General features: G+C 51.7%; 7 protein-coding genes across 7 annotated transcripts; 3 read left to right on the top strand and 4 right to left on the bottom strand.

Annotated features, from left to right (window-relative positions):
• Positions 1 to 1,353: 1,353 nt before the first annotated feature.
• Positions 1,354 to 1,833, top strand: PMZ80_010761 (uncharacterized protein; the record flags this gene model as incomplete). The annotated part of the gene is made up of 1 exon (XM_064879149.1): positions 1,354 to 1,833. The coding sequence occupies one exon, from the start codon at positions 1,354 to 1,356 to the stop codon at positions 1,831 to 1,833; it is 480 nt and encodes a 159-aa protein (XP_064725102.1).
• Positions 1,834 to 1,946: 113 nt separating this feature from the next.
• On the bottom strand, positions 1,947 to 3,891 carry PMZ80_010760 (uncharacterized protein; the record flags this gene model as incomplete). The annotated part of the gene is made up of 3 exons (XM_064879148.1): positions 1,947 to 2,298; positions 2,336 to 2,916; positions 2,974 to 3,891. 3 exons carry the CDS (start codon positions 3,889 to 3,891, stop codon positions 1,947 to 1,949), a joined length of 1,851 nt encoding a protein of 616 aa, XP_064725101.1.
• A 1,888-nt stretch (positions 3,892 to 5,779) lies between these two features.
• On the bottom strand, positions 5,780 to 5,944 carry PMZ80_010759 (uncharacterized protein; the record flags this gene model as incomplete). The annotated part of the gene is made up of 1 exon (XM_064879147.1): positions 5,780 to 5,944. The coding sequence occupies one exon, from the start codon at positions 5,942 to 5,944 to the stop codon at positions 5,780 to 5,782; it is 165 nt and encodes a 54-aa protein (XP_064725100.1).
• A 2,526-nt stretch (positions 5,945 to 8,470) lies between these two features.
• Positions 8,471 to 9,416, bottom strand: PMZ80_010758 (uncharacterized protein; the record flags this gene model as incomplete). Its single annotated transcript, XM_064879146.1, has 2 exons — positions 8,471 to 8,617; positions 8,679 to 9,416. 2 exons carry the CDS (start codon positions 9,414 to 9,416, stop codon positions 8,471 to 8,473), a joined length of 885 nt encoding a protein of 294 aa, XP_064725099.1.
• A 278-nt stretch (positions 9,417 to 9,694) lies between these two features.
• On the bottom strand, positions 9,695 to 12,235 carry PMZ80_010757 (uncharacterized protein; the record flags this gene model as incomplete). The annotated part of the gene is made up of 1 exon (XM_064879145.1): positions 9,695 to 12,235. One exon carries the CDS (start codon positions 12,233 to 12,235, stop codon positions 9,695 to 9,697), a length of 2,541 nt encoding a protein of 846 aa, XP_064725098.1.
• A 2,226-nt stretch (positions 12,236 to 14,461) lies between these two features.
• Positions 14,462 to 15,337, top strand: PMZ80_010756 (uncharacterized protein; the record flags this gene model as incomplete). The annotated part of the gene is made up of 1 exon (XM_064879144.1): positions 14,462 to 15,337. The coding sequence occupies one exon, from the start codon at positions 14,462 to 14,464 to the stop codon at positions 15,335 to 15,337; it is 876 nt and encodes a 291-aa protein (XP_064725097.1).
• A 1,340-nt stretch (positions 15,338 to 16,677) lies between these two features.
• PMZ80_010755 (uncharacterized protein) lies at positions 16,678 to 21,298 on the top strand (the record flags this gene model as incomplete). The annotated part of the gene is made up of 2 exons (XM_064879143.1): positions 16,678 to 17,615; positions 20,470 to 21,298. 2 exons carry the CDS (start codon positions 16,678 to 16,680, stop codon positions 21,296 to 21,298), a joined length of 1,767 nt encoding a protein of 588 aa, XP_064725096.1.
• Positions 21,299 to 22,141: the final 843 nt, after the last annotated feature.

Genomic DNA, 22,141 nt, shown 5'->3' with positions numbered 1-22,141 from the left:
GACGCTCTTCAATCTTACCTGACATTCGCTCGATATGCTCATATCCACACACAGTTGGAGGCCACGTATGTAACTCGTCGCCACCAAAGTATTGTCGATCGCTGACTATAGATCAGACCACCCGAACCAGATACGATGGCGGCCGATGTCGGGTCAGCTCCATTGTTGACACGTACACGATACTTCCTTCGTCGATGCATCTCCCGACTCCGGCGCCCCTGGTCGAAGTCCAAGAATTTCAGCCTTGCGCCCTCGGGTTCCTGAAGATAGATCTTCCGTCTTTCCAAACCAAAATAACGCCTGTAGACGATGCGGGGTTGGGGCAGGCATGATGGTAGAGAAAGCACGCTCTATACGCGGTGGTGGTTTGTCCCAAGCTGCTGACGGCGGTTGGCAGTGGCAAGATCAGGTACAGCGACGGATCGTAAAAGTGAAGATACACCATGACAGTGTCACTTGCAAACTGCTACTTGAAGTCTCCAACAATCGCAATCAATACACACTTTTCACCATTGGTCTCCTCTGTTCCGCAACAACTTATTGCATACGCTCGAATCTTATCTGCAGATGTCTAAGCGCACCATAAGTATCAAATCTCCCGTTAGCACTTGATTTGCTGACAGCCATAGAGACGCGACGCACCAGGCAGCACACTTCCCATCCCGAAAATGCCGACCATCAACGACCTCCCACCCGAAATTCTGCAAAATATCTTCCGAGAATTCTCCAACCTGCACCCCAGGCAAATCCTACGAGAACCAGTATGCCGCCCTCGCGAGACTCCGAGCCGTGTCTCGTTCCTTCGACGCAAATATTGTGGAAGTCTTCGCAGCTAAGACAAAGAACTATCAGTGCTTTCTTGTTCACCTACGGCTATGTCGCAGACGAGATTTGCAAGGTGTAGATGGAAAGTGTGACTTGTGCCGTAGCTTGAACGGGCGCGACTGGGATGGGAAGATGGTCTGGCGAGGAGTGGAGGAGACAGTGTGGGACTTCACAACTGATAACTGGGTCGATAATTTGTATGCGATCTTATCGCCGTTAAATCACGCCGCAGATTGGGGGTGGTCATGATAGCAGCAAGTACCTTGATGCTGCTCGCAATGGATGAAGTCGCCCTTCTGTCACTGATGGGGTCCACTTCGTTCAGCAGGTCAGGCAGGCACGTTCGAAGTAGTTGCGATCTCAACAATTGTGCACTTGCCCTATTTCGTGTCAACTCAGCTCAACACTACTGTCAATGACCCTGACAGCAGCTCATACATATCAAGAACTCATACATGTTAAGCAGAAACTTTACCATATCAACGAGCTTCATTCTCATCGTCATCATCAGAAGCTACCTGATCACACATGCCGACGATCAATGACCTCCCACTCGAGCTCTTCGATATAATCGTCACGGAACTACACGGCCTCCATTCCGGCGACCTCAACGACAATCAGTTCATCTTCCTTACGAGGGTGCGAATTGTCTCGCGAATCTGGAATGCTACAATCCAGAAGCTATACGGCAGAGACATCAAGACTTACCAACGCCTCCTTGTCGACTTCAACCTCTGTCACGTGAAATACAGACCCAGCGATAATGTCGTCGATTTCGACCTCATCGATGACACACACACTGTCGGCATAAACGATCCTAGGCTGGATACGTGGTGCACATTGTGCCGAAGGCTTCGACTGGAGCGGCTTCAGGAGCGACTCGAAAGAGACGGGAGACAATGGGTCATCGATGGAACAGGTGAAGATCTGCGGCTCGTCCGGTCCACGAAGCCAGTAGGCGGACCAAATGGCAAGGGGAGTGCTCGCGGCAATACATCAGCTCGGTAGTAACAGCACTAGCAGCAAGAGCAGAGCACTGCACTTATTTCTCAGTGGGCTACATAAGAGCACTATCCTACCACAGCTAAGCAATACACTCTCTCAACGCTACATGTAGTCCACTAATCCTCCTCACTCTGCTCAGGCTCAACAATCTCGCCTTCCTCGATTCCGGCCTCGTCAGCAGTGCCTTGCTCTTCGGCAGTAACAGCTTCTTGCTGAGCAGTAGAGGCAGTCTTAGATCGACTGCTCCTGTTCGAGCCATTCGACTCGTTCGAGGCCTTTCTCCCAGCGCTGGTCTTCTTGTCCCCACCACCAGTCGAAGATTGACTCCCCTTCTTGCCGCTGCTCGCCTTGCTCGGTCGATGACTACCGCTTCCACTTGGGCTGTCACCTGCTGTCTTGGTTGGTGATGCTGCCGAGTCGTCCTTGGCAGCGGACGCCTTACGTGGCCCGTCATTGACACAGGAGGAGCTACCCTTCTTTGTTGGTATCTTGGTCTTGTCCTGACCGGGCCACTTCTTCGTCTTCTCCGTGGTAAGGCCCTTGGATTTGTTGGCATGCGTCATCGGAGGCAGCTTCAGCAGCCTTCGGGATCTTCTGGGGCAGGTTTTTGATCTTTGACTCCTTGCCCTTCGGCTTCTTCGACTTCGGCTTAGTAACAGCACCGTCATTGTTCACTCGCGTCACCGGCAGCGGCAGCGGTTTGGTCTCGGACGCTTCTGCTGCCGCCGCTTCGTCTGGATGCTCCTTCCGCCAAAGAGGGTAGCCGTCTGGAGGGCTCTGACTACCTGAAGTGCAACACGTATGCCTACACGGCTTCGCTCGATGCTCAGCATCGTGGCCGCATGGGAACCATCTGCCCCTGGGGAGCTTGTATAGCTGACGCATTCGTGGTACGTCCTTTTCCTCCCACACCTTGAGCTTGCGCTTGGGTTTCTCTTCATCCTCACCATCGGTGGCTTCAGTCTGGTCAGCACCAGCGTTCTTCGTCGCTGCGGGTTTCTTAGTTGGACCCTTCTTGACTTTACCACCGGCGCCTGGTACACTCTTGTCACCCTTGGACGGTCTTTTGTTTCCTTCCTTTGCATGCTGAGATCCATGTTAGCAACAAGCCTGTATTGGGTGAGATGTAAACAATGCACTCACCTTGTCATCCCCAGCATCATCGTCGCCGTCATCACCATCATCGCCATCACCATCATCACCACCATATTCCGCCCTTGCAGCCGCATAACCAGCTAACCAGTCTTCACTATGCTGATTGACCTGGAAGTTCGCAATATGATGTTCCATCATCTCACCTTGCTGCTGCACGTTGTACTTATACAATGCATCGTCTCCAAGCACAAACTTCACTCGTTCATTCAACAATCTCTTGCTGTCAGTATTCAATCCATCAAGATAACTCATAGGCGCATGATTATCCACCGCAACCACGAAGTTCACCTTGACATATGCCTTGCGCTTCGGCATCCAATCACCGTCGTCATTCACCACAAGGAAATTGCCAGAATTAGCACCATCATGAGGATCACCTGGCTCTGGTGAGGCCTGCAGACTCACAACACGAATCTCCATGACGTTCTCACCTTCACATGGCGCGAAGATGGGCAGAACGAGAATGCGTTCCTCATAGACACCAACGACGATCGCGGGAACCCATTCTTGTTCTTCCTCGTCGTCCTCGTCAGCATCGCCAGACAACTCAGGCAGGTAGGATGCCAGATCAGGGACGTGAAGAATTTGTCCTTGGGTGTACTTTGTTCGCTTGCTGCCTTTCTGGCCTTCAGGGCTCGGGGGCGAGCTACCGCCGTTGGGGCTTCCGCTGGGGCTCTTGGAAGTTCGAGGGGAGTGACTTCCGGATCCCTTCTTGGCGAAAGGATCGATGCCGTCGACCGACTTGCTTCCGGTGGTCTTGTGAACCTTAGGGGCTGCGACCTTAGGGCTACCACTGCCGCTACGACTACTGCTCTTGGAATTTCGGGAGGAGCGGCGTGGGGAGTCCTTGCCAGTGTTGGCCTTGTCTGCGCTGGACTTGCGTGAGTCAGTTTGAGTTTTCGCCATGGTGGCGGTTCAGTCTCAAGTTCGCCTTCAGCGACGCGGTGTAGTGAGTGAGTGAGCAATGTCGACTCACAAGCCTCGATGGGAGAGAATGATTCATCTGGAGAAGTATGCATGCGCGTCATTTGAGCCGTGCCTCGACAAAGGACTTCTGTGACTGTCTGTGGTTTCCCGTTCGCGGTGACTGGACGGCTCGATTGTCGTGGGAAAGGCCGGATGTGGCATGGGCATGGGCGGGTCTTTGTTCGAGCTTCGAGGTGTTGGTCTTTGTTGGATCGAGATGGGGTGGGAAGTGGGCAGTTTTGAGCTGCTCATTGTTTGGGATTAGGCAGATATGGTACGCCTCGGACAGGGGCATGCCGTCCTAACTGAGCATGGTACCTCAAACGCCAGGCATTGTATTCGGTTTGGATCAGACACTGGTCTTCTCGTTGGTACTTCTAATGCAACGGACAAATCAGTATTGACTCGGCCGCCATGATTCCAGCACATCGCAAGGACCTGTACACCATTGTTCACATGGTCCGTGCGCGCAGCCTTAGGGGCCATCCCGTGGCTTGACCGAGCTGATTGTGGCGTTATGCTTTCTGCCACGGTTCTGCGGCGAGAACCATGTAGGTTGGTCGATTGGGTGAGCAGTTCGGTTTCGACTATTGTCCGGACCTAGTGGCAGAGGAACAGCCAACTGTCGAGTGTGCACCAGGGATGCGCGATCGGGACTGAGCATGCCTGAGAGACTTTCAGCAGATTTCATCCCCACGCTGGTCTGGCTGCGAAAACCGATGAATCACATAACGTCGGTAGTCGGCGCCTCGGCCTGCAGGAACAACCAACGCATCTAGCTTCCAGTCACCCTGACTCATAGCATCAACACTGACTGGGTACCAAGTCGGCTTAGCTTTGAGTCGCACAGCTATAGAGTAAAGCGGATGAGCACCGTACCGACTCGCTTCGCGATCTCGTTTTGTTGGACTGTGTCTTCTGATACCGCAAGTTTCACATATCTGTCTGGTCGAAAGGGTAACTGCTCGATAACTACGGCTGAGATCTGTAGGCAAATGTGAGGATACGGAAATACGACTCCTCATGAGCATTGCCATGGCTCGTATGTTTCGAGTCGTGGAGCTGGGTGCGCAATGATATGCGTAACTATCGCAGACAACAAACTCTGCCGGGAGACACCAGTGATGTCAAGATCGCGAGTAACAGCAGCTGAGAGTAATCGCATATCGTCCGACCTCGCATATGTGACACCTCCCAATTGTGAAGCATTCGCCTCTTGATCCTGCATCGGATGCTTCCACCCAATGTCGAGCGAATTCCAGCACGGGTTTGAATTCCATGTAAGCAACCAAATGCTGGAATTGTCAATCTTGTTGCATTTCCATGCCAGGCGACATACCATATTCCGCAGCGGGGTCCACCTTCCATTCATATCCTCCATACTGCCGCTGACCATGACGCTGAGGTCAATTAGTCTCCCTCTCCCAGGCCCATCGCCGCCTTACCTTCTTGATAAGACTACCTTCAAATTCTTCCTGTGCTCGGAGGACGAAGCTGGCGTTATGCCTACCATTCTTGATCTCCATAGTCTGAGCATTGAGGCTCGGGTATTGACAGCAACTTCCCTAGGCATGATCGCGCCAAGCTCCAGCCCGTGGACCTTCCACTCATCCTCGATCACCTCCTACAATCGCGGAAAGAAGTCTTTACTCACTGGTATGATGGGCCATGAGCAAGCTGAAATCGCAGCCTCGTGATCGCGTCCGAATTATAGGCGAAAGTCCCCATGACGTTGAGCTTTCCCGCCACTGGTGAAGTTGCTGGGGGTCATGATGAGATGAATACCTGTGAAAAATGGTGTCGCGTCTGAGCGGATCTGTCTGTTTATCTAAAGAGGGGCGAATGGTGGGACGTTCCATTCTTGGACTTCGAAGCTGTTGTTTATGGTGGCGTTGTGGAGTGGTGAGATTATGATTGTGCCGGAGGTGGGGAGGATGTAGTTGTAGATTTGGGCACGGACTTCGAGTGGGAGGTCGAGGAGGGAGAGTGCCATGGTTCGGTTCTTTTTGACTGGTGAGATGCGATGGTCCGGGGAACGAGCGGTGAAGCTATCGTCGAGACCTCTTGAGCTTGAGACATATGACTCTTTTCGACATGCGCCGAGAATTGCTTTTTCTGCGCACGGATTATGCAAAAAGGCTGAAATACGTGCTAGTCGCTGGCTGTGTCATGTTGGACTGTGGTTCACCGGTGTATGGCCGGCCGTGTCGGCATGAAGGAACTGGTCCGAGTAGATCATGGACTTGATGAACCTGATCTCTGAACACAAATGGATGCATCTGCCTCGGTACTTTTCCAACTGCCAGGTGCGTTCCTGTGTCCAGAATCTGATAAGCCTGCATCGGCAGAAGATCGATCTGTTCCGACCGCGTCGAAACACTGGTTGTACCACTGATGAAAACGCTAAGCTGATGCAATGCTCATGGAGTTCGTTCAACGTATCGTAGAGCCGTTAGCGAATATTTCGCCAAGGGTTTCGAGGCCAGAATTTCCTTGTGTCGCATATTTCACACCACCCATCTGTCAGACATTCTACTGCCTGCTTCCCAGCCGCACTAGGCGCATATGTGACCCAATGCCGCGCCACCACGTGCTCGGTGGAATAGTTGAAGATGAACTCCTAATCCACAAGTCAGTATCCACCATACCTTAGAAGTGATGTGCATGGTCAGAGAGACTAACTATCCGAGGGCCGCCCTTCAGTGTAGAATTGTAATGCAGGAAGTCGAAGCACGCGAAGAAGTGTACGGTAATACGGTCTCGACCTGATCGAAGCCGATTGAAGTGGGCCGAGAAGTAGTCGGTCGGATTCGAGCTTTGTGCCTTCACAAAATGTGTCAATGCCCCATTGTAATGACCCGATCGTGTACGTCTCGTTTCGTTATTGAACTGATCGGGATTTCCAATGAAGGGCCAGTCGATGTCCAGTCCCAGTCCTAGACCCTCCACTGCACGTTTAGCATCAACCCAGTTCAATGTGCGGCGGTGACTGATGGTCAAAGTCCGGAATTGAGAAGGTAGAAGCCCTTTGAGGGATTTAGCAGGGTGATGGCTCCAGTGAGTTGAATCGATGGCGGTTATCCGAGAAATTGCGTTCTGCGTTGCCGTGGGCAAAAGCTTTAAGTGAGTCTCTCGCACCTTATAATTCAGGCCATCCACAAGATGTATGTGTCCACACAACGGTCGTGCCTCTTCACTGATCAATCTACACGTCTGCAAGATCTCGAGGTGCGGTTCCCAATACGTTTGACCCCCAGCAGCCCCAACGACGGCATCTGCAAAGAGATACTGGTAGATCCGGTCTCGAAGCTCGCTAGGGAGTAGTGTAAACAACGGGCATGCAGCCACAGCTTCACGGGATCTCTCAGCGTCCTTCCTAGCCAAGGTACGACTGCGGGTTTGGTAGGGCGTACTGTGATCTTGGGTAGGGATAATTCTTTCGAGTGTTGGAACGATGATCGTCATCACAAGCAGAAAGGAGGAGAAAATTGGAGACGCGCCGGGACGCGTCCGATTCAAAATGAGCCTAACCCCAGACGACAAGCGCGCTATACATGCTCTATCCTGTTCATCCTACAGATTAATCGACAACCATGTATATTCAGACTCGAACATCATCGCTGGTGGCACACCCGGATAGGTCTTGACACATGGTAGAGTAGACAGTCTCTATCTATGCTTGGTTGCCGCCTCCACTTCTTACATTTCTGATGCTGCGAACATGCTGGTGTGCTAAGAGGTTACAGAGTCTCATCGTCTTAGGTGTCAGGCAAGAACATTCGGTGCTTCGTTCAGGCGAGTTATCGTCTTTCCCACATCCTGAAGCAAATAGTCACGCTCATCCTCGTAGGGTCTCCGCCCTGCGATGGCACCTCGGTGTCATCTTCGGTTGCTGGCGCTGATCCACCAAATCTCAGTGCCCAGCTGTCACGAAATGTCTCACTCGAGCGGCCTCCAATGCGTGGTCTAGACATCTCACCACTTCCACATCGCTGAGCCAGAAAGCCACATTATCGTCGGCCTGCGCTGAACCACTGTACTTTGGGCGTACTGTAGTCACTGGTCGACCCCTGCCGTAACACTATGAAGACAATTGCATCGAAAACGAACTGAGTGTGGCTGCGAGGATGGGCTTGAAAGTATGATCTTGGCGACTGAAGCTTGCGTGCTCACGCCTGATTATGGCGTAGGTGATCGCTCAATTGAGGATAGTCTTGGTCGTCTCCCACTCGCAGACATTTCTTGATAGACCATATCGATATGTGCATCAGCGCAGTATTGAGCTGGAACAAAAGACCGACAATGCCTCTGACAACAGGTCGTCCTACCTTACGAGCTTTGCAGCATCCGCGTAATCCATAAAAGTGCTTACCACGCCGTAATGCTAAAGGAGCTGGATCTAGCGCAGCACTTCTGCTTGAAGAAGAGGTTGAGTAGGGTCACGCCTTGTCCTATACACACTCTATACTTTCTTTTCCTAGTTGCAACAGAACGATTGCTTGCTAGACCGACCTCGAAGTCAAGACCAGAATCTTTCAATATCGCATAGCTCGCACCATCCATTTGTCAGACACTGGGTGACTTTGGCATGATTCTCAAGTTCAGGCTTAAAAGTCGACCAGTGCCGCACGGTGACTGCCCCAGTATCGTAGTCGACGATCAGATCCTATGCAAGAATCAGCAGCTTACATATCATGAAGCGGTCAATCTCTTCTTCAGGAACTTACAAGTTCAGGCCCAGCTCCGTCGCAGTCTTCATCAAGTTCGAACTTATGCCAAGTGTGTATAGTCATATCACCTCGGTCACTGTGACGCCGGTTGAGCTCACTGGTCAGGGTCTTGTAATGGTGGCGGCGAGGGACACGATCATGCTTCGCAAGCCATCTGACCAATGCCAGATCATGGTGACCAGATCGTAGGTGCCCTATCTCATTCGCGACTTCTTCTGGAGTTGGAGACATATTGTGGTGTCTGATCGCCTCCCACGCATCAACAAGGTAGAGCGCACGGCGAGATCTGATGGTAAGTGCCTGCAATCGAGCAGGTAGCATATCTGGGTTCATTCCCCTCCGGTTTATATCTGACAAGACTGTTTCTTCGACAGAAATTCGAGATATGGTGTTCTTGATGTTCGGAGGTAGGACGTTCCAGTAACGAACATGTCGAAGACTTTCCGCGTTTTGGAATTGGGACGACATCTGAACGAAATGGATATTTCGGAGCCATGGGCGTGCCTCTTCATAGATGATTCTGCATGTTCGTAGGATTCCGAACCTTTGCTGCCAGTACTCACGCTTGTCATCATTAATATTGAGCACAACGACAGCGTCTGCGAAGACATGATGGTAGACTTCATCCCGTAGCTCCTTGGGAAGATGCGTGAAAAGCGGACATGCTGCGACGGCCTGATTTGATCTATCAGGTGCCTCGTCAACTGGTGTCTGCTCGCGAGTTTGAGTATACATCTCGTCTGGCGTTTGTGGCTTCGATGAGGACGCTCTACCAACAGCTCGGGAGGTCAGAAAGAAAGAAACGCGCGCCAGCCTGCCGATGGTCTTGTTGTGTCCACGCTAAGCACAAAAGGCTAGCCCGGTTTATGAAGGTCTGTGGTGCCTGCCGTGGCGATACATTTTACTCCGGCAGTCACGGACCACGGACGGTGTTGGCCAGATAGCGTGCAATGGTTGATTTACCCACAGGAACACAGACGGGACTCGAATCTAGCTCTACTTGGACCCTTCACTCAGATCCCATGCGCCAGATCCTGTATCCTCAGAATCCCGCTTCCCCATGCGATCGCCGCCCATCCAGAGAACCTACCGTTACCATTCCATGCCATAGCAGTAACAGCCTGCTCCTCATGACAGATTATCTGGTAGCTTGCTGCACTCAACGCATTCTCCGCCCGTCGTTGGTCTTTGTTCTTACCTCTGCTCTTCTTGCCTGTTTCATCCTGATGGTGCGTACCGAGATCGATCTTTTCTGGTTTGAAGTGCTCGTGGATACGTGTAATACCTGATCGGGTATCTGAGCCGTGAAAGATGTCGATGTCTGGTTTTGATTTCGCTACTGTAGGTTCCTGCTGCATAGCTGGCTCAGGCACGAATTGATGCGTCGGTTTCTCAGACGACTCGGCACCAGCAGCGTCTGTTTGCCCTTCTTCTCCATTAGTCTCTGCTTCAACAGCCTTTTCGTCCTTTCCCGCCTCTTTCTCCTGCATCGGTAGCCATTCCACCTCACAAAGCTTGATCATGAACCCACCACCAAATTCTTGTTTGATCGGGGTTGGAATTAGCCTTCGCAAGATATTGCTCGCAAAGACACTTCCCGACGCGTTCGCGACAAGCATGATTGGGTGGAATGGGCTACTCGCAAGTACCGTGGTGATACCAGACGCTTCAGGTAGCTTCATCAGGTTAGTCCCGTGGTAGAAGTGTCGCAAACTATGACCGATGACCGTGCTTAGACTTGTTCCATGTCTTTCACTGTTACCGCTTGCATCAGAAGTCGAGAGAAAGATTCTTGTGTGAGGGACATAGGAAAGATTTCTCGTTGGTAAGCGCGACCTATGTAGTCTCACTCGATCTTGGTTTGGAGAGCGCAGATCTGTCAGAACTAGTTCACCACTCGCTGAGGTGGACGCGAGGTACTGAGGGATATCGGTTGCCACAGCGATATTCATGATGTAGGTGTTGTGAATCTGAATTGTGGTGTATGGCTGCAGCTCTCCACTTTCGGAAAAATCATGAAGGTTGTAAAGACGGACCGCACCATCAGCGCCGCCAGCAATGAGGTCTTCATGGGACGGAAGGCTGAAGCAGGTAAAGACTGTATGCGAAGGTGGAAGTGCGATAAGTCGAGGTTGTGTGATCTCGAATGTGCCTTTGGCTGTAAGGTCAATTGTTATGACCCTAATATTGCCATCACCCGAAAGAATGACCATAGATCTGTCTGATGATGTCGTATTACCGGTAGCCAGAGGTAACCACTCGAAGGAAAGAATGTTCCCGAACTTCATGCAGATTCGCTGCAAGAGATGAGGAGCACAAGAAGAATCATGGCTGAACCTGGCCGCTGCATCTGCTTCACCTGGTGATGCCATCATACGCCAGATCTGGATATGAGATGGATAGTCTGGTGAAGGCGAGAAAGCAGGTGCCAGGTTTGTCGGTCTCGGAGGGGCGGCTTCTCTTTGAGCCTTCGAGCACTTGAAGCATACTGCCAGATACTGGCCATCAGATTTCACTGGTGCCCATGCAAGGCACTGCGGACGAGCACCGAGGTTGATCAGCCATCCTTCATGATAGCCATCTCTAGCTGAAGATCCCGCCTCATCGCCCTTAGCATTTTGGTCTAACATGTCAACGGACTTTTGCCGCGGCTTTGTTCGAGGGCGACCCTTTCTTGGAGGCGATAAAACTGAGAAGACACCATCCTGGTAGGAGGACGATATCGTGTCTGGTCGTTGGCTCACTTCGGCAATGTTGAGAGACTGAAAGAGTTCGAGTCTGTGCTTGCGAGCTTTGTATTGCCGGCCAATGACGACTTCGTTCGACGAGCTCAGATCCCAGAACATCTGCTTGGTGGTATCTTCATCGTCCAGTCGATGGATTCGCTGTTGATTAGCGACCTCAGCGCGTTGAACTTCGCTATCTTCTGCTTCATGTCTCTTACCCCGCTCTAGATAATTCCCAGCTGCGCCGAGTCTCAACGCTTGTCGAATCGAGGTCCGACTGGGCAGAACCACATCTCTGGGATTGAGATGCCATACATCCCTGGCCCTCAACACAGGGTACAAGTCGTCCATAGTTGATCCGAAGCTGTATGTCCACATCTTCTCCTTGCTGTATCTCAACTTAGGCCCATCACCATCCTCGAGCATCCTGCTTCGCAGGCCCTGTTCGATAGCTAGGGCTTTCGTCCTCGGCCTTGGTACTGCCTTCCTGTGCCGCTCGCCGGGCGTAGAACCGAGCTTCGAAAGATAGGTATCTCGACCACCATCTTCATCGGGCGTCCCAACTGAGGAAGATCGCGCCGCATCTGAGAATTCCCCATCTTCATGTGCTAGGTCAAGTTCGAGGTCATCGGCATCTTGCATAACCACATCTTCGATGTCCGGGTCTATCGTCCTCTCGAAAGCTTCGGGGGTAGGACTATCAGAAGATCGATCTGGTGAGTCAGATTCAGCTCGGAGCATAGGTAGAGCCTCTTCCCAGGCGATCTGATCATCGTATCGTGTATTCGCCTTGCGCTCACGCCGTGAGCGTCGCGTCGGGGTTGCCATCGTTCGAGTGGGTCAAGTCAGGACCTAGCAGTCAGCAGTAACAAGTGATGAAGAAACTCGCGCAGAGTGAAGATGATAGATATCACAGTGCGAAGATTGAAGATGAAAGTCATGGGACGACATTAGCCAGTGCTTCCTTCAAGTCATAGTCACCTCTCAATTAGGGGAGCACACAACTTCAGTCCGAGAGTGGTCTTCTCGGTGAGAGACCGGTCATGGAACATATCACTGAGAAGAAGTCTGGGAATTCCATAGCGTAGACCAAAACGTGGTCGTTAGTTCTGTACAGCTCTAGTTACGGAGAGCTATTGTGCAAGAGACACAGACGCGCTAATTCCAGCTATACCAGCTCTTACGTGCTGCCGTAGAATACCTGGAATGAAGACCAACATATTCCAGACATACCACAGTACCTAGGTAGTGCTTACAACGCGCACGTCGTGTTCTCGATATCTAATCACTTCTGCTTGTTCCTTCAGACGTGTTAGTCCGACTCTTCACTACACCAACAGCTCGCAACGCGTGTACACATACCAGTGATGGCTATCGCTTCCCTGCTTGCCTTACCATCAGAGGTCCGCCTCCTCATCTACCATCACCTCTTCTCCGACTGCCTGATTGTGTACTACGCCGACGAGGAACGACATCGTATACAGATCAAATATTGGCGCCCTCATAACCGGATACTCCAGGTTTCCTAGCAGATCCGCGCTGAAGCACTATCATGCTTCAACACGGTACATCTGGTTGTTGAGCCGTGTTCTTGGCGGATTAGGCGCGGGAACAGAAACTCGAACCCTCTGGGAATGTCTGAGATGATGCTGCAGGCTGTTTCGCATTTGACCATCCAGAGGCCAGCGTTCTCTGCCGACTACCCGAAAGATAGCCCTTTCACTAGGCTCCAAGTCCTTGTGCTGCAGCTCCGCAAAGGCGAGAACTCCGCCCTTCTCTCAGTGTTCATGAGCCACCTCGATATGCTAGGACCTGACGCTGTGCAAAGACAAGCTCGAGCAGGTGAATTGGATAATCTACTGATCAATAGAGCGAGGTGGGATCTCGCCCCTGCGGAACGGGACAAGTGTGATCACGTCGTGGGAACAGGGGTACAGGTGCTTTACAAGGACAGGTGGCTCGTTAATGATAAACCTGGACTTGCTGAAGCGCCCGAGATGGTGAGCCATAGACGCCGCTAGAGAACTATGGACATTCGTTGACCTGGTACAGGACCTTTTGATCGATCATGTATCCCAGAAGATCATTGCCCGCCATTGGCGGACTCCCAAGCTGACCCCTCAAAGAAACACCTCTCGGCATGAGCGAATGTCCCAAAAGCCGAACAACCTTGGTGCCGTAAGCATCGAGTGTCTCACTCTCGGCTATTGTGAGTTGTGCAAGCACGAACAGTCACAAGATCTCAGTTGCAAATGGTTCAGAACAGAGTTTCATGGGCTGGGCCCCAATTGCACGTAGAGGCTGCTCTTCCTGTTAGGCGTGCAGCAAAAGCGTCTTTGCGCTGAAGGCATTCTGCGCATGGACGCCCAACACTCGAGCAGATTCGTCACATTGCTGGGCACCGGACACTAGGTGAAGGAGACCACATCATGAGCCAATTTGACCAGGAGTACACTGCAGCTGAGCATGACGGATTTTCAGCTCAACAACCAGTCTTGGCCAATGGCATCTTCCCATCTCTCTTGGTTCAGACCCAACATCTCCCTCATCTCGTCTTCGACCTTTGCCCTCCAGTTCGATTCTCGAACCAACGAGTTTCTCATGTTGGTCATCGCCATGCGCCACTCTTCGCACCTCCACCTTTTCACAACCAGAGATGGAGTGGCCTCTCTACGAAGCAGGTATCTTTCCGTAACATCAATCGTAGGACCTGTCCATGAACAAAGACGGCAAAGATGCTGCTCTTCCTCCTCGGCTAGGTGCAACACGGACTCACAGCCCAACATGTGATGTGCAAGTTTGTCTTGAATTTTTCACTCTCTGAAAATGCTTCGATTCATTTCATGAAATAAGTGATAAGCTGATAGACTGCGAAACACATATGTTCTCCACATGAAAATTCCCTCTTCCCTATTCTCTTGCTTTCTATGCTTCAAGGAATCGCGCCCACAGCAACTCCCAAATCGTTAAGCTTGCGACATTGAGATCCTTGACCACCATTCGCGTAACACTGGCGAGAAGACCACTCGCTAGCAAACTGCGTGTCCATCAAATATGGCGACGATACAGGATCTTCCAGACACGGTTCTTGAAAAGATCTCCACAGAAACCAACTTCATGACCCACAAGCTCAGCAACCACTATTTCAAGGGTCCTGCGCGCAAGACAGCATTCACATACAACGAATTGGGCGATCTGTATTTACCGATGCTCATTCTGGTCTGCCGACGATGGAAGCGCGTGGTGAAACGTATGGCACGGAGAACCCGTCCCAATGACTTCTCGTCGTCTGATGATGAAGACGAGTCTGACGAGGAGGAGTCTGATAAAGAAGAGTCTGACGATGAGGAGTTCGATGAAGAAGAGTCTGACGAAGTCGACGAGTCGAGCGATGGTGAAGAATACAAGGAAGGTTGCGGCATCGATGAAGAAGAGTCGGACGGTGAAGACTTCCTAAGCAAAGCTCTGGCGAAGAAGTTCTTTGCTGGCTCCAAAGGCGATGCCAATGAAAGTCGCACATCTGCCAGACCTGCCCGCAAGCCCACAACTTCAGTTCAGAAGGTCGAGGTGGAGGATAAGCCCAAGAGTTCTGGCAACATATCATCGACAACTGGCGCCGACCAGCAGATGCCACAGCAAGATAACCATACGAGCATTGTTGTTGAGGATGACGAGGATGCATGGGAAACGGAGGAGGAAGACGGAGTGTCTGTCAAAGGAAAACGCACGAAGAAGAAGCGCACCAAGACAAAGAGAGCTCTGTGGCCTTCGGATTCGGAAGACGATGACGACTTCGATAACGATTCTGATTTCGGCGATTATGATGAGGTCCCCAACTTGTACATGGCCGATCCTCGTGATCGAGAAATTGCTGAAATCTTGTATGGGCCAGGAGCTGCATTCTGCCCAGAATTCTTCTCAGATACCTAGCGTGCACAGCGATGGTGCATGAGTGACTAGGATACGAAGGTGGTCATGGTCGAGAAGATGGTGGTGGTACGCGGGCATGAAAGGATCGTGGTACAAGGCTTTCTCACCTGCTCTTCCGGTGAAGGAATCATCGTAGTCTGTTGCAACGGCTCGAATGTATAGGGCTTGAGGAGCTCAAAAGGACGGTTGGGGGCGTGCCTGATTAAGTAGCTGATGATCCTGCGTGGCAAAAGTACGTCCTATCTTTCAATAAAGATCCTTGCAGCTTGGTGACGTGCAAGCTCTTTGAGTTACTTCCTCACTTCTGGATGCGTAGCAATTGACAACGTCTTTGCTGCTATCGGGCCGTCCGACGCTTCGATTTGTTGCTGCTGACCGGCAGAGGCAGTACTTGGTGCTTCGGGAGGAGTGCACACAAGCAAGATCTCTCCAGCATCAACTTCCGGTGGCTCAGTCCACGACGCATCATCTTGTGAGCTACATGGAGGCAGTGATCGGACTGGTCCTACATCTTGTGAACTTTTCAGGGTTGCCTCTCAAAGCCACATGGTTAGCATGGTAATCATCTTGTCACACATCAATTCCTATAGAGGCAGAATTGCACGAACATGGAGCTCGTGTGAACATTGGATGATCGAGTCCTCGATTTATAGCTTGAAACATGGCTCTGGGCCGATGAGCAATTGATGAAGCGTTCTAGGATAATAATGAAGCTGAGCAGACTTCAGATCAGGGTGCGACTACGGCGTACGAACGACACCGTTGAGGAAGCTCCGTGCAGCACCTTCATCAGCCAATCACGTTCGCCACCCACGCGGTTCATAGACGCGTCTGCCGGGTCCGAGGCCTGTTGCCAAGATAGATGGCGCATTTATGCTTGAGTCCTTCCGTAGCTCCGGGGCGCGCCAGTGCACTTTGGGCATGCCCAATCCAGCTTCTGAGCACAATCTTGTGCCTGTACGTTAGGCCTGTGGCGCCTAAGAAGCACAAGCATAAATGCGATCATCTATTTTGACAACAGGCCTCGGTCCCAATCTCCTGATTTCAGTGTCCTCGTAAACATCGATATTTGGTGCACATTGAGCAAAGCAGATACACACACGAGTTCTCGGCCTGGAAAGTACTACTGTGCATCACGTCTGCTCGCCTCGACATGGTGGACAGCCTCAAGCATCTTGCAGCACAATATATCCGTTGTGTTCAAATCCGTGTTGTTCTGAGCTAAGGCCAAACATCCAGTCTTTCCCGAGGCGTGAGAGGATCCGCTCCGCAGCGCCAGGGCACATGCTCACACTTTAGCGGGCTGACCGTCGTATCTCATACCGTCGGCCGTCTGAGCCATGACTAACTCCAGCGTTGCTACAGCGCGGAGAGGGGAGCGTAAGTCACTCGCAACCAATCAAAGGCGGAGAAGAGATGCCTACGAGATCTACGATGCAGTCGACAGAGCAGAAGAGGTCTGGCACGAAACAGCAACAGTGTTCGACGAGCTGAAGACGGCGCATCAAGCCGTGGAGGCCGCCTATCGTGCGTCGAAAGCCAAATATCGCCAGGCGGAAGAAATCCTGGCTAGTACGGAGGCGGCTTACCTGGAAGAGGTAGAGTCCCTCACTGAAGCGCCCGCAGCCTATCACAATGTTCCCGGTATCCTCGATAACAGTCTTGTGCTCTCAGACGAGCAAGTGCATCGACTCAAATCAAGGTTTGGAGAATTGGATTATCATACACAAGGTACATTACTGCGGCAAATGCAAAGTCTACTTGCGGGGCTCACCCGGGTGAACGAGAGAAGCTGTCGGAGTGTTCGCGCGGAACAGGACCAAGGAATGAGAATCAAGGGTCTTGCGAGGTTGCAGGCCCCACGACGGGAGTTGTTTGTCGAGAAAGAAAATTGCGACCCGGTTGGCTACCAAGCCAGTCACCCGGGTGGACCGACCAGTGGGAAGACGCAGAACAAAAGCAACCTGAAAGCACACAGACGTCGGAGGAAGGAGCCGCGTGCCGGCCAGAGAACGCCACGGACCTCCGCCCTGAGAGCTCGATCTGATGTTGGCAGATATCGACGTGGTCGCGAGTACGATCTCTTCGATCGCTTCGAGCGCTCGGAAGTCGTCGAACCAGGCAGTCGAGGTCGAGAAATGGCTGAAAGTGTGCGCATGAGTCCGCACGTCAGACCTGGTTCGGAGAAGCCTGCAAGAACGTACACAGGTGACGATGTCTGGACTGATGTGGTCGTGGTCGATGGTTTTCGGAGATTCGAGGCACCAGAACATCCTTGGTGAGCATATACAGCTCGGGTGTGATAGCAATATCTGTACAACAATCTTCAGGATGTAAGGACTTCGGAAAAGCAGCGACTCCACGAGTAGTCAAATAGAGACGACCACGGCGTACCTTTGAGACCATAACAGTCATAGTTTCTTGTACCAATCATATTATCCGTTCGATACACGTATCAACGCGTCAGTCACGGCACCGTAGCCAACCTCGTCACCCTGCTGAATGCTGGCGTCCGTTATAGCAACCTCTGAGTGCCAACTGAATAGCTGACTCATTGACCACTGTAGGTTCTTCCCATGCTTCTGCATTTCAAGCTAGATGAGGGATGAAGTGAGTCCACTTCACCGTCTCAAAAGCAGTGGAAGGCATCGCGCGAAACGATGCCAAGTCTTCAACCAACATGTACAAACGACAAACTAGGTATAATGCTGCAAAAGTAGTTGCGGGGAACAACAACCTCAGAGACACATCGAGGTCGGGATCATCTTCAGGCGAATTGTTCCGGAATTTTTGGCCCCAGATCTGCAGACGTGTTTTCAGTCGAGTGAGCCAATGTCGTGGCACTGTTTGCCGAAGACTCAACCCTTCCACATGCCGGCGGTGTTGGCGCAAGCTCTCGTTCTCCAGCTCAGCCGGCCACATATGAAGAAAGCCGAGTTCGATCATAGCTTCAATGAGGAATGTCGCGGCCATTACACCAGAGGACACGCGCCAGAGCAGGCACTCCAGCCGTGTCGGAAAATACCAGTCCCAGGCTAGGAAATTGATTGCTAAGTAAGGAATAGTAGGGACGACCTCAATCCAACCGTACTTCCAATGACTGTCGAGAGCATAAATATCGTTATCGTCGCGCCTCTGATAAGCTTTCTGCTGGTTATTGACACGCGACTTTCGTGGGTGAGCAAGGCGCTGCAAGATATTTATCCAATATCGGAACAACATAGACCCATGGAAGTTAGAGCGTTCAGCAAAGTCCAAAGGACTGCGATGCCATTCGGTGCTACCTTCTAGGCCAGCTCGATCGCGTATCGATTGGATGGATACATTGATAGAGATGGTTTGCGTTGTTGAGATGTCCCGAGGTTTATGCCACCAACACAAATACGTCACAATGGTTGGGGCCAGGAATCCAACCACCGTGAGTTCTAACGTTGTAATGGCCAATCCTTCCACGGAACGTGCCACTAGATTGCAGGTGAACCAACAAGTCTGCACCAGAGCAATCGTCCGAGCACACAGATCTGTCTTGTCACGATCTTCTATCGTACTGACGTCCACCATCACAACGTCCTGAGTTTGTTGGCTTGTGATGAAACTTTCCTGTATGAGATAGATTAGAGACTTTGAGTTCATCGGAAAGCTCTCCGCCCCAGGTGATTTGAGCAGATATCCACCCATATCGGCGTAGAATGCGTGTTTGATTGTCCACTGGTGGTATCCAAGGGCTCGAAAGTCGTCCACAGACTTGCGTGCGGAAAGCCATTGTGTCAAGGCAATGAAGAGTAGAAATTCGGGCCCTATCATGCTAATTGCTGTCAACCACAGCTTTCGCTGAGCTAGTCTAATGAACGAGTCGTGAGGCGCCGGAATGTTGCAACACACACATGACCAGCTACATAAAAGCAGTGTGGTTGTAGAAGACCAGATGATGTCAATGGATCCTCGAAGCAATGGAGATGCAGTCCATCCCTGTATAGCTGACTGTGACGGACTGTCGTTCATAGTGTGGATCAATGCGAAGACTCCTGCCAGTATGGTTGCTAATTAGCATTTATCGTTGTCTGGATCTACTCACGCTTCGAGAAGGGACTTGCTTCAAGCAGATCAAGCTGGTGGCCAGTGCAAGACAATTTAGAACGGCTACACAACTCAGGACGGCAGCCTGCAACATTATGCTTCTTCCATGATAATTGTGACGACGATAGATATCCTAGCGTTCTGCACAACATCACCATTGATCATGAGTGTGGCGCAATGGCTCGATCGATTCGTAATTGGTATCACGGCTCATTCATATGAAGCAAAAGCTTGGCAGAAAGCCAACGCGAGGCGGAGTCAGCCTTGCGAGGCTCTTTGTGCTGCACCACTGGCACTCCTGCGCCTACCTTCCTTGACCAATTCCCTGACCAGCGGGCTGCCAACATAGCAACAGATGTGATGTGATGTAATTTATCTCATGCACCCCGATCCTCCAGATCTGTGATATGCAGACTACCATCATTGTAGAGAAAAAAATCCCTGGTCCGAACATGCGAGTACCGCCGGCATAGTAGAGTCAGACAGTGAACTTCGGAGGATAGTATGCACTGCGATCGAGGATGATGGATCAGGCATGAGCAGGATATCCATATATCGATCGCGGCAACGGCATAGTATAGAAATCATAAGATCAATGTTGTCTTGCACCAATCACGTTCTCCGCTCGGCACGCGTCTGACGGGTTTGACCCCTGTTGCCGTCCTCGTCGTGCTCACACACGTCTCTAATGCGCCATCGGCAGGGACAGCTATACATACACTCTTCTTGTAAAATAGCAGCTAGAGGCACTCGCTGAAAAACGGAACTCGAGTTCTCTTCTGTCATCCGACCTCATCCCCTGCTCGGGAGAGCTCCGGGAGAGGCTTCTCGATTCCATTTGAACTGAGATAGTCCTATCCTTACTTCCGACAGCCGGTTTGATACAAAGCTGTTCAAGCTCTCCAAGCGTAAAAGCGGCCGAATCGTCTCCGCAGCATAGCTCATCAGCAAAATTTGCAGACATTCTTCACGCAGATTCAGTGGAAGTGGTCATTGTTGACCGGGCTAGGCATAAGCCTCAACACATCCTTTACAGCTACAGTCGATGCGTGTAGTCAGATCGCTACTCAGCAACACAACCAGAGTCGTGAGACGAAGCACACCGAAGCTAAGGCATCACAGATCAGCAGCCAGCCAATCACATCACTCAATGGCGCAAGAAGAGCTTATCGTCAGGCCCGGAAAGCTCGTGAGGACGCCAATAGCAGGTATCGGAAGGCGAAACGACTCTATCGCAAAGCTAAGGCGGGCACTGCGAGTTTTGCAAAACAGCCTGAGGGTCAGCTCGTGCCTGCTGCTGGAACTCAGCCTTACGCGGAGGGAAACGCGGTGTCCATCGAACGTGGTGAGCGAGGCCAGTGTCAGACCTCCTCAAATCCCCCCACCAACGACAATGGAGACAACCAGCTCAAACCTGCCGAGGCTGACACTCGTCGCGAGATACCTAGAACTACCGAATACGAGCCAGAAAGCGTTACACACGACGCAGCAGATCACGAGTGGCTGACAATGTCGGACAAAGACGCGACCATCGAAGCCACAACGAAACTTCCGGCAGATCCCATGAAGTTCGTCAAACTCAGGCAGTCTGCAAGAGCTGAGTGGTATGGAAAGGAAGAACGTGCCTATTTCAAGAGCTTGCTGGCACGTTACCATCCAGATGAGCAGGCGAAATTCATGGCTGATGGTCCCGCAATGAACGCCACAGATAGCTGGAGACGACCTCCAGGAACAGTCAGTCGCATGAGAGAACGGAAGTCGAATGTATGGCATCGATTCTGTCAAGAGATGGGTCTCTTGAGGTGGATGCACGAGAACCCCCGTCTTAAAATGGAACAAGCGGTGAGTTCATGTCTGTTAGCACGTCAAATGTCCATTACATGATCGCTCCTGCTGACCGCACGTCAAGGAGACCGTGAACAGACCTGGCGTTGCCAACGTGCATAGCGCTCATGTAGAAGTGTCATGTGCTTGCAGCCCTGATAAGGCACCAGCCTGGTTCTGGTAGGCGTGTTCGCTGTTGGTATCGAAATATGATGACACCAGTCCCACGACCATGGGAGGAACGAAGAAGGACGGCAGTGTGATTGTAGACCAGCTACAATATCGCTACGTCTGACTTCGACGGCCTCAGCTGTCTGCCAGCCCCTTGTCATCGCCATGCAGTATGGTTGTGCTGTTCAGTGTGGCATATCAGCAGACCGCGTATGAGCCCAGTGAACCACCTCAGGTATATGGCGGCTTCCCAAGCACAACACGTAGAGGCTCCCGATAGATGCCATGCTCTGGCCGTCGAGGTGTACGGCAATCGGGACATATGACGAGTGCCGCAACAAGGCACTGCGATACGGCTCAAGTACCGTGCCCAACTGCCATAAAGAATGATTTGGGCTGCTTCCCAGACCGTTGCCATTTCTAGACTCATGTCGCGAAGACGTCTAACGTTCATCGACCAAGGCACACGAGACGAAGCGCAGTTTCGCTTGCATCTCGCTTGGAAGGTTCGTTTCATGGTTGATCTTCCATGCCCCGCCTAGTGGTATGATCACAGCGATAACCTCGAAGGCCTAAGATCGTCAGTAGTTGGGCATTACTTGACTGCTCTCGTGTGCCTGGGTCGCCCATGCTCAGAGAGGAGACAATTCCAACGAGCGCGTACCTTGGGGAAGGGTCGACCGAGTCATGTGCTGACACTGATGGAAAGCCACCTCGCGCAAGGATCACGCC

This window comes from Knufia obscura (genome assembly GCF_036327395.1).
Source record: "Knufia obscura strain CCFEE 5817 isolate CBS 148926 chromosome Unknown scaffold_20, whole genome shotgun sequence".
Taxonomy (NCBI): domain Eukaryota; kingdom Fungi; phylum Ascomycota; class Eurotiomycetes; order Chaetothyriales; family Trichomeriaceae; genus Knufia; species Knufia obscura.
This window is presented reverse-complemented; position numbering and strand designations above follow the sequence as displayed.